The 12,255-nt window shown below is 38.4% G+C and overlaps 1 protein-coding gene across 1 annotated transcript in view; it reads left to right on the top strand.

The window, feature by feature from the left end:
• Window positions 1-12,255, top strand: part of Ttc29 (tetratricopeptide repeat domain 29) — a 126,313-nt gene that overhangs the window by 51,233 nt on the left and 62,825 nt on the right. The window contains exons 5-6 of the mRNA XM_076864083.2: window positions 6,311-6,523; window positions 9,534-9,619. Of these exons, the coding sequence (XP_076720198.1) occupies window positions 6,311-6,523; window positions 9,534-9,619 (299 nt within the window). The remainder of the gene's footprint in view (window positions 1-6,310; window positions 6,524-9,533; window positions 9,620-12,255) is intronic.

The raw sequence follows: 12,255 nt of genomic DNA on the forward strand, positions 1-12,255 counted from the left end.
TGTGCACAATTTAAAACTAAATATACTTAAAACATGTTCCAGGCTGCCGAAGAAATGGGCCTTATGGACCTGTCAAATTATTTTCATGCAATTGTTTCTGTAGCATTATTTTTACTGGCAAATGTACAAGTTGATAGAAAAGGAAATAATTAGCTACTTTCACAATTGCTGATGCATGGAGCTAAAACAGGCCAGTCTATGTGTCTCAGAGATTGTGACATTTTAAATTACCTGAACAATACCAGCAGCCATCTTTGGTCATAATTAACACCTTGCCTAATTAATGTCAGGTCTGCAGAGAGTCCCACTTTATTTATGAAATATTATTTTATTCTAACCTGCTTTTGCCCTTACAATATTGCAAACTTTGGGTTTATTTGCATGCTGTTTTCTTAAGCGGAACAACTTCTTTTTCCTTTTTTTTTTCTTTTTCTTTTTTTGTTTCCCTCCCCCTTCAAGTAATCAATGCACTGCTGAATGAGTTCATTTTAATGCACTCAATCATGCCTCTAATGTTCGTAGCTTACGGGCGCAAGCATCAGTAATGCAGGAATGTTATATGGCTTTAGTTTGGGCCATTTCATAAAATATTCATGGAATCAAAAATGTGCATCAAAATAGCGGCTGGGAGAATTACATTTATGTTCCTGCTTTTATGGCAGCTTCACATTTAAACCCATTTGTGTTAATATCTAGTCAATCTTCCTACTTTAAAAAAAACTAAAATGGGAGAGATCATATACATTCTCCTTTGCTTAATATTTGTTCTAGACATCTGCTGTGATACAACAAATATCTATAAACTTTCAGAGATGTTGTGCAGAGAAGAGGGGTAAGCCACAATTTGGAGAATATCCAAATATATAAAATCTTATTTTCTCTACATAGTGTTTGTCTTAACATCCCACCATGCATTTTGCAGTTTACCACATTGTCTGGGTTTTGTTTGTATTTTTAAATAAATGGACGGATTTCTCATTAGGGAGGGCTTTAGATAAAGTAAAACTCCCTTGAAGTAGTTTTATTTTAAGAGTGCACTTTCCTTTGGGTGAATAACTTGAAATGCATGCCAAAACTCCCTACTGTTTATGTAGATGTTATATAATTTTGTTTAAAAATATAAAATAAAGTAAAACTGAGGCTTGGCCCACCTCTGCTCTTACCTGGGTACTCTGGTGTTACGCAGTTGTTCACAGCATTCTCCTGAGTTGTGTTTGCTGGCACTTTTTCACATTATTGCAATAAACTGACTACTGAATGTATCCACAGAGGGTCATCTTTAGTCCTTCTAATGAATCACTTCAGCTCTCTGTTCTTTCCTGGTTCACACGAAATATCAGTGGGACCACCTGGAATTATGCTTGGTGTAGAACCATGTTCCAGGCACTTAGTTGGCAAGAGTTGGTGTGTCCAGCCATCGTGGCCACTGTTGTGACACTTCTTACTCATGGTGGTGATTCCCAGTACCACACGACCAGGCTTCCCCTGGGGAGACCTTCCTCTGGCCTCCTCTTTTCCATGCTCTTTTCTATTAATGCTTTTTTATGTGATGTTCATATAAGCTCCCCCCTCTGTCTTTCTTCAAGGGAACCCATGTTCACACTTGAGAATTCCAGAAGAGGACAGTCCTTGAACCCTTGGCCTAAACACTTGTTCTTGTCCACTAAAAGACTGATAGAGGGATCTAGAAATCTCAGCAGCTTCTGATATATTGAAGCTTATTATTTGGTGACAAAGGGTAGGCTATAAACTCTTTGAGGAAGTTACAAAGGGATGCTGTAAACCCAACTTGAAAATCTGATTTGTTATCTTCATTGGTATTTATACTTACCTTGGTCAATTTTACAATCTCTCTCTCTCAGGAATATTAAATTCAAAAATTTCAGATAAAAGCAAAATGCATTTTGTCTCAATAGTTGCGTGGTCAATTAATCAGAAATTTATTCAGAAAGTAAGATCGTTGTTAAGGTCCAAGTCCAATTTGGAGAGAAAGATTTGATAGAAATCTCCTTAAAGATTGGATAGTCATCCTTAAAAGAAATGCTTGCTTGTTTAAGTTACTATGCTGCCTTCATTGTATGAACCTATTTTTTAAACATTTTTAAATCAACTATTATGCTATGTTTGTGCTTTCAAATTCTGACCAGCTTTTAGGAAGAGTAGCCAAGTAGCCAGGCCCCGTGGCACATGCCTGTAATCCCAGCGGCTCGGGAGGCTGAAGCAAGAGCATCAAGAGTTCAAAGCCAGCTTCAGCAAAAGTGAGGCACTAAGCAACTCAGGGAGACTCTGCCTCTAAATAAAACACAAAAAATAGGGCTGGGGGTGTGGCTCGGTGGTGGAGTGCCTCTGAGTTCAATCCCCAGCACCTCCATCCCCCTCAAAAAATAAAAGTAGCCAAGTTATTTGTGTGCTTAATGGTCATTTGGATCAATTCCTTGTTGGCTTATTTGCTGCCACCAAATAATTTTACAAACAAATTCCTACAGATGAGAAGGACTGAAAATGAGACTTCTGTGTAGGAACTTTCATTTTAAACAGCACTGACCAGAACCCCAGTGGCCTCTTTTGTGGCACAGTGGTATAAGAAGGGAGGCCAAGTCATCAACAGCTGGATGAGGCCTCAGCTGACCAAGCCTGGAACACCCAAGGAAAACCTGGTGTCCCCACACAGGTTATATGGCTTAGGGGAAAGGAAGAAATTTGAATGTAGTTGATACGTAGTTATACGACACATTCCTCAGAAAGTCAGAAGCATGTCAGAGGCTCCTCTCTGTACTGTTATTGGAGGTTACCTGTGACAACTGAGTTCCAGAATGATAGAACTGGAAGAGATGAGAAACCATGCAATTAGAACATTGTTTTAAACACAAGATATTTATGTCCAGAGAATTTAATAGGCCATCTAACTTCCTGTCTCCAGGTTTCTTGATCAGTATCAGATGCGGTAGACCCAGTTGTGTGGGCTTGCAACAATCTTGGGTTTAGATCTTCATCATCACTTACTTTAAATATGGCTTATAATAACTGAATCATTTAATCTTTGTGAACCGCACTTTCCTCTCTAGTGAAAAAGTAATAGTCATATCTACTTCACCAGTTTGGGGAAGGCTAAATAAGATAATTCATGGGGAAGACACCTTCCATTTTGTAGGCCTTTAGGAAAGGCCAATTTCCTGTTCTCTTTTACTTGAGTATCTCAAGCTCATGGGGGACTTCAAGTAGACCCTCTGAGAGCAAACTATAGGCAATAATCATAAGCAAAGTAGCTCATGATACTAGCCCCCAAAGCTCTAGCAAAAATACAATTCAACCACAAAGACTATTTCTACTTATCTGTTTATCAGAAGGTCATTTTTCCATTGAAACCAATGTCCCCAGAACCTCCCTTACTTCATTCCTGCTAGATAGCCTGTCCAGGCAACTTAGCCACCCAAGACTCAGCAACCCAAGACAAGTCTGGCTTACAGACACCAGCCCACCTTGAATTCTCTGCCCATTCCCTCCACCTCTCCTTTCCCTACATCAACCCTCCCCTCCTACTTCTGCCCCCAGGTAGATCAAATATTTGACATGGCTGTCATTTCTCATTTACTATTTGCACCGCTATATTTTGTTTGCATCTAATTCTAATTAACTGGATTATCTGGAGCTTCATCTCTTTTACAGTACCTATATTTTTTTCTGAAACAATCTGGTTTTCTCAGCTTCTGGTATTCACTATTCCCTATTCATATGGCTCAAAAGACATATGTGTCTATACTTTATGAATAGATGGATACTTTGGGGGAAAAAAAGAAGCAGCAGTCCTGTCTACATCTTTCCAGGAATGTACAGCTATACTTTGCAGGCAGAAATATAGTTAACAGAGGAAACAGAACACACATTTATGTCAGTGCTCCATTCCAGTTTTAAAGGTCATGGGTATTTGGAGGAAGGTGTTTTTGGCAAGAGGTGCTACAGGAAAGCCAGGAAAAACTATGCCTGCTTTTGTAGAAGGAAATGTTAGGGTCTGTAAACAAGTCAGGATGGCGCCTGGCATTTTGCCAGAAGGAGTGGTTTGTGAAGTAACACCAGCGAGCCATTAAGTGTAGAGATTCCTTATTGGTTGACTGCTGTATCTAGTTTATGTTAGTTAAGATAAGCTGTGTGTAATGTATATATACCCCTCCTGTCCTACAATAAACAGCTCCCACTCCTGCTGTATCAATGTACACAAGTTGCTCGTCACCCACCGGTTATCCGGACTGCAGCAAGGAAAGAAAAAAAATTATCAGCAAAGAGGAAGTGATCAATTAGAGGAGTGAACTTGAACTTTGAAAATTAGTAACAAAATGAAAGATCAATTGGATGTTATTTTTTAAATAACTTATATTGCACTTATATCTCTCACTACAAAATAAACACATTTTGATGATAGAAACTTTAGAAAATGACAATGAGCAGAAAAGGGAAAAAAATCAAGAAAAAGAAGAAAGAAAATCAGAAAAGAAACCAATTATCACCCATACTCTTACTTCCTAGCCAATAACACTTTGTAAATGTTTTTTGACATTTTCTGGTATTTTCACTTATAGACACCTGCCCATGTAATGAAATATTCTTTGTAATGCCAAATTTGTGCCTTGGTAGTCTTGTCTCATGTGAAAGTTTCACACTACCCATTTATAAACAGCCTTGCCACACTCATGGTCCTCTCTGTGGCTCTCTCTGCTGATGTTCCCTCTGCCTGGTGTGGCGAGAACTCAGCGCGGCCATGTCTTTACTGACATGTTGTGCCAGTCATTTGTGGATGATCCATGGCTGTTGGTTGTCTTTCTTTGGGATTATTATTCCTGTTTGTGTGTGTATTCTTTAATATCACTTTTGATAACAAACTCAGTGCAAAAACACAGAGAAATTATATTCAATAGTCATGGTGGCAGCTCCTACCCATGCTATCCACAGAAACACATTTGAGGAAGTATGTTGACCTGATATATAACTCAGAGTTTATTCAGTTAGGATCATACGGTTATATGGACTCAGCTAATTCTTGTTTTTCTCAGGATGAGTAAATTGGACTTAAAGAATACAACAAATTAGTGGTTATATTTCAATTGGCTATTAGATATTTTGGAAGTATTATCATTACCAATTGATAGCACTAGCTACGTTTATTGAGCACTAACTCTGTAACGCGTTGAACATGAATTTGTTCATTTCTCACAATAGTACCTAGTTACATTCTAAAGCTGTTTCACAGAATAATAAGCTAAGGCACAGAGAGGGCAGGGATTAGCCTGAGGCTAAGCAAAAAGTAGTAAAGCTGGGATAAGAACAGGCTGTCTGCCCGTAGCCTGCACTCGCTCTTCTCCGCTGCAGTGGAGGCCCAGGTAGAAACCTCTTTTCATTAAGCTCAGTGATGTCATTTCAATACCATCAAAGACCATTCACATTACACTGTGTGGTGAGCATTTGCACAAGGTGACTAACAAGTAAATTACAACGTATAGCAGGGAACTGCAAGCTCCTCTTCTAGAAATGTTAACTCATGTTTGAAGGAATAAAATAATGTAAGACTGATTTAGAGTTTTGGCTTCGGGGAGATACATTTTGGACCGTATTATGGGGTATACAATCCAGAAAGGCAATTAAACTACATCCTAATTATTCAAAAGTAAACAGTTTAGTTTTCAAATTCAACAAATGCCTCCCTCAAACTTTGAGAGACAGCTTAAAGATCCATAATATTGGGGTTTGAAATCTGTACCAGATGTCCCCTTTCTCGAGATATCTAAACCCTTCCCAAGAATGAAGAAATTGCCATCTCCTGGGAAAGCGACTGAGAATACTGGGTGAGAGCAGGAACTCTGAGCAAAACTTTCTGGACCTACCACCCACTACCTCACCTGGCCTCAGTTTTCTCTTCTGTAAAATGGAATCATAACAGTCCCACTCCACAGAACTGTTTTGAGGATTAAATGGGACCTGCATCTAAAGTACATGGCACAGTTCCTTGTAATCATGATGCTCGGTAAATGTCAGATGATATGACTGGGATTCATGATTGCTGCTGGACTTCCACTCTGTCTCTCAGCGTGTGCAGTCCCAGTCCGACCCCACTAGCTGAAGTACGTCCCTCTTGCAGGTGTCAAGCCAGAATTCCTGCTGAATCTGAGATCCAGTTAGTAACAGCTCCTTTAACTCCTTTTCTGAATTTCTCCAAATTCTTCCCCTGTATTCCATGCTAGTAAAGCTAAGATATACTCAAAATTTCTGAAAACATGTTCTGGCCTGTGGTTTATATTTATGAATGGCTTTTATTCTTCAGGTCAGCTTCTGGAAGCCGCTGAGCATTATGAGGCATTCCATCAATTGACGCAGGGGCGGATATGGAAGGATGAGACAGAGCGCTTTCTCAACATGTGGGCCTGCGAAAGTCTCCTGAGGACTTACAGATTACTCTCAGACAAAATGCTGGAGAATAAAGAATACAAACAGGCCATCAAAATTCTAATAAAAGCTTCTGAAATAGCCAAAGAAGGTGGGTGGAAAAGAACCCTCTCACATTGCTTTCTTTAATGGACAGACACTGGTTCTCCCAAGAGTGAAGTGAAACCCTTCAAGTGTTAGGGTGATTATTTCCTATGAAATGCAAAGACAAATGCCATCAATATACTTTCAAATTTCACTGTAAAACAGAGGTGGCTTAGTGCTGACAACAAGAAATCCATTAGTTCCTTGAAAGCTTTATCTCCAAAATTACAACCCACTGTGGATAGCCTTGTAAAACAAGGAACCCACAATGAGAAGATAAGGTCACCTGCAAAAGTTAAGGATGTGTGTGTGTGTGTGTGTGTGTGTGTGTGTGTGTGCATGTGTGTGTTAAAAGTTGTATATTTCTAGCAATCTGAGAGAACTTTCATTGTTTCTAAATTTCCTATATATAGTCAGATAACTTGGAAATTATGATGAATATTTAGTTAGGGATAACAGGAAAATAGGACTTCAATATATTTTGGACAATTGGCTCTCAAAGTGTGGCCTCTGAAACATCAGCATCACCAGGAGGCAGGATATGAAAGCAGCATCTTAGGTCCCAGCCTAGGCTGCCCGCATCAGAATCGGTGGGTGAGCAAGATCCCCAGATGATTCATATGCACATTTACAACAGGAAAAGTGCTTTTGAGAGAGTTGCTCGTATCCTCAATGTTCTATATCATTTATGAATGTATATAATATAGGGGAAAAATTTGGAGCATATCCTTATAAGCTTTTAATTTGTGAAATACAAGGATATTTTGTTGCCATATAGGAATTTACTAATAGACTAGTATTCTCATGAAGGAGAAAAAATTCTGCCCTTAAACTAAAATTCATAAGCTCCTGGATATATTTAATTGATTTAAATAACACGTGGCTTATTTTGAAGTAAACAGAACTAATTTGGGGGGTATGGTTTTTAATTTACCAACAAGTGAAAGTGAACAGCTTATTCTTTCAGTTAATTTTTTAAAATAAAATTAATTGAAATAGTCACAGGAAATCACCATCATTGAAAGACACCCCACTAAATGAACAACTTTTGAATAGATGATGACCTAGTACCTTCTCCAAGGGGGTGAACACTGACATAAATCCTTAGCTCTTAGGTCGATTTCAGCAACCAACTTTTGTTGCATGAAATTGGCGAGAACTTCAATGCAATGTCTATTAGTAAAGCACCTATATTTTACTTTAGGTTCACATTTGCTGAGTTGTAAGAGAAAGGAAGGTAACTGGGGCCTCTGCTAATGGTCAGAGCCCTGCCAAGCTGTCTCCTTTCTGAAAGCATCTCTCACTGTCCAAAGGACAGAGAGGGGAACAGAAGAAAACGTACATCTTATGCTGTAATAATGTGTGTGTGTGTGTGTGTGTGTGTGTGTGTGTGTGTGTGTGGCTGGGATTAAACCCAGGGGAGCTTCCTTTTTTATTTTTAGTTTTGAGATATGGTCTCAATAAGTTGCTGAGGCTGGCTTTGAGTTTGTGATCCTCCTGCCTCAGTCCTTCAATGCACGCCACCACACCCAGCAGATATCCTCTTTTCTTTCTTTTTCTTTTTCTTTTTTTTTTTTTTCCATACTGGATATAAACCCAGAGGCACTTAACCACCGAGCCACATACCCAGCCCTTTTTATTTATCATTAAATTTTGAGACAGGGTCTCACTAGGGTGCTCAGGGCCTTGCTAAGTTGCTGAGGCTGGCCTCAAGCTTGTGGTCCTCCCACCTCAGCCTCCCAAGCCACTGGTATTACAAGTGTATGTCATCATGCCAGCTAGCCTTTTTTTCTTAATGTCTTCCATGAGCCACTGCTTCATGAGTGATCATTCAGTGAGTGGTGAGATCAACTGCTGCCTAGAGGATTGCTAATTCATGAAATACTTTATGATTGTAAAGCAGGGTTCAGAAATCTACTCTCCCAAGAACAAAACCACATGTGGATCTGTCAGTATTTGCATTACCCAGGTATTAGACAGAATCTAATGAGTTCCCAAAGTAGAAAAAAGGAAAGTATTAATATTAAAATAAGAACTTTAAATAGTTCTTTAAAATATATTAAATATATATGTTACATTAATATACTAAAGGTGAATAAGCTATAGATTTATCAAATGGTATGATGAATGTCTTTTTAAACCATATGTTGCACCTTTATACATTTTGTTTTTGGAAATAAAACATGGGTAATTCCTGGAATAAAATTTATCTCCCAAGAATTATAAAGGCTTAACTCCTTGTAAAAAGATGATGAAAAGCTTTACAGGTGGTGAGCAAAGAAGAAAGAACATGTTAGATTTCAAAATGTGAATGGAATTTTGTGCCAAGAAGTCAAGCTCTGTCATTCTCTCTCAAGGTTTAACCAATAAATAGCTTTTGAATTGAACATAACCAGAATAACAATCTCTTATTTGGCTACTCATCTGCTCTGTTGGAAACTTAGCTGAATGTCAGTCATGTGGTGACTGAAGGTACAGCAGTTAAGGGCTGGTACCCTCACCAGTCATTACAGATGTTGGACAATGGTAGGCTAATAGTAAAGGTATACCTGGCCATCAAAATTGCATACTGGAGCCAGACTGAGTGGATTGCAGGAGGATCACAAGTTCAAAGCCAACCTCAGCAATTTAACAAGGCCCTAAGCAACTTAGTGAGACCCTGTCTCTAAATAAAAAATAAAAATTAAAAGGGCTGAGGATGTGACTCAGTGGTTAAATGCCCCTGGGTTCAATTCCCAGGGTATCAATAAATAAACAAATGAACAAATAAATAAAATGGCATACTGGTGGGTATATAGAGGGAACCCCCTCATCATTATATATCTCATGAACCTTACTCTAACACCTGAGATCCAGTAACTTATGTTTACATTGGTCTTTGTTTTATTCAGTGCACAGCTAGGCTTTGGGGATCATTGATAAATCTGTATACTTTTTAAAATAGCAACTTACTGCTGTTAGTTGTGATAAATCAATTTCTTTAATACCACAGTAATATTTCTACATCTGTATTTTAGCAAATAACAAAAAGATGGAAGGAGAAGCTTTGTATTACTTGGGCTTAGCACACTTGGCTGCCGAGGAACAGAATACTGCGATGACAGTAAGTTAAAGTGAACTTTTAATTATTGCCATTTTAATTGCTATTTTATTATAGTATGTGCTATTGTAAGGCCATCCCAAAATGTATCAGGCCTGACATCAGTGTGCCTATTTACTTGACTCAAACAGAATAGCCGTATGTTAGAATCATGAAAAAAAAATTTTGATTCTATTATTTTCAGAAGGTGGGATATAGTTAGTTACTATGAAATACTTTAGAATATGTAAAAGTTAAAAGTATGGAGTAATATTACCCCTGAACTTCCCATATCACTAAGGACAAGAGAGAATGGGTTCAAATGATAGCAAAAAGTAAACAGATAAAATTGCAGAAATTCCCAGTTTATTGTAGGATATTTTGCTTAAAAATGCTTTTAATAAGTGATCTCAAGAGTTGTACTGATATAGATATTCAAGGTGTGAGTAGGGAAGGTGGCCAGTCTCATCTGAGAAGCATCCTGCTCAGGACAGTATTAGTAGTTGCCTATATTGTGACCAGATTTTTTTTGGCTGAAATATATATATATATCTACAGTTATCTTTACTGTATTTTAACTGAAGTCATTTTCTGGTCTTTTCTTACTTGTAATATATTTAAAGTGCAGTTCCTATTTCACTTCACATTCATCCATCCCCTATAAGGGATTTGATTTACAGTAATATATTATTTGATACACAGTATTATCTTTATTTTTAGCCTTGAGGATCTTGTTTGTGCCTTTAGATATTTATGCTATGTAGGGTTCCTACATGTGGCTCGATGTTTTCCTCTAGCTTCCTTACCACCAGTCTCCATAGAAAACTTGGGTTTTCCTAGGTGAGTATCCTGCTTCCAAGTTTTTAGTTAATGATATGCATTCAACAACAATCTGCTCCAGATTCTTTGGGGAATATAGAGACCAATAAGATGCATGCTTCCCTTTAGGGGTCAGGATAACCAACTTTAAAGATAACTATAATTCAAAGCAAGATGAACAAGGGGTTTCTAAGGGAAGAGGGAAGAGGTTGGTTTCAACACTGAAGACCAGGAGGTTGCACAGAAGAGCTATTGGGGAGTGGGGTTTCTATAGGCAGAAAACAGGAGATCCAGAGTGAAAGTGAACACACACACACACACACACACACACACACACACACACACACCACTCTATATGAGCCTACTAAGTGTTCTGGGAACATGAAAAATGAAATGCATTAGGAGGTTAAGTTGGAAAAAGTGAAAACTAGCTCATAGATTCTCTCTCACATGACAAAATATATTCAAGCAATGCAGTGGAGTGCACAGTGAAAGTAAGCCTTCCCTCCATCCCTATATTCAGTCTCATAGTTCTTTCCTCAAGAACAAACGCAGTTACAAATATCTGGTTTAACTTTCCAAAATATTCCATGCATACATGTGCATATAAATATGTGTCCTTTTGGTTATTTATAAAATGATAGCATTTATACATACCCCCCTGCACCTGGAGTTAACTTCTTCCATATTGAAGTAGACATATCTTATTTGACTTTTTTTTTATTGTTCCAACTTTATTGGGATATGAATGACAGATAAACAATGCATATATTTAAGATGCAAAATGTGATGTTTTGATGATGCTGGGACAGTCTAATCAAGCTAATTGTCCTAGCCATCACCTCACATATTTCTCTATTGTTTTTGTGAGAAGACTTAAAATTACTCTGTTAGTATATTTTAAGTATATGATACTTCGGTATTAACTGTAGACATGCCTTGTTCTAAAAAGGCTGCATGCCCCCCCCCCCACATTGAGTGGCCGTACTATAATGTATTTAGCCATCTCCTACTAGTGGGCAATAAGATCATCTCCAATGCTTTCTTATTACAAAGGATATGTGGCAATGAATAACTTTGTTAAAAATTTATCCATAGAAGATTCCCAGAGGTACAACTTCTTGGGTATCTTATACTCAAGTGGTTTAGTAATAGAGCGATTGAAGAAACTATATTCAATACCCAAGTGAACAATTTCTTGAAACTCTTACTTTCTTCAGAAAAGTTTTAAAATTGTCTTTGTGGAAATAAATGTGAGACTTATGCCTATAACCCACCTATTGACCGTGTGACCTTGGGCAAGTCCTTAATCTCTATAAGTCTCAGTTGCCTCTTGAATCCTGTGGGACTAGTAACTATGCTTACTTTACAGAGAGTAGTAGGCTACATGGCAGCTCCCCCAAAGACCCCCCTGTCAATCCCTAGACCCCATGAGTGTAGATGTAATGAATTGCAGGATCTTAAGATGAGGTGTTTATCCTGGATTGACTGGAGGGATTCCAAATCCAAAGACAAGCACCTTTATGAGAAAAGGATGGGAGATTGAAATAGACAAATGTGCAGAGGAAAGGTCATGTGAAGGTGAGGGTGGAGAGTATGGAGATTCTGCCACTAGTGGAGAATGCCTGGAGTAGAAAAGGGAAGAGCGAAGCAATGCAGGGACCTGTCCTGACTCCTGGAGAGGACCCCCACCATGACACCCAGATCCGACTTTTAGCCTTCCACCCTGCAGGAGAAGAGATTCCTGTTATTTTAAGTCATCTGGTTTGTGGTAATTGCTGTGTCAGCCCTAGGGAACTAATACACAGGGTGATTAGAAGAGATAATTGATGTAAAGTTTC

Source organism: Callospermophilus lateralis, chromosome 8 (genome assembly GCF_048772815.1).
Source record: "Callospermophilus lateralis isolate mCalLat2 chromosome 8, mCalLat2.hap1, whole genome shotgun sequence".
Taxonomy (NCBI): Eukaryota; Metazoa; Chordata; class Mammalia; order Rodentia; family Sciuridae; genus Callospermophilus; species Callospermophilus lateralis.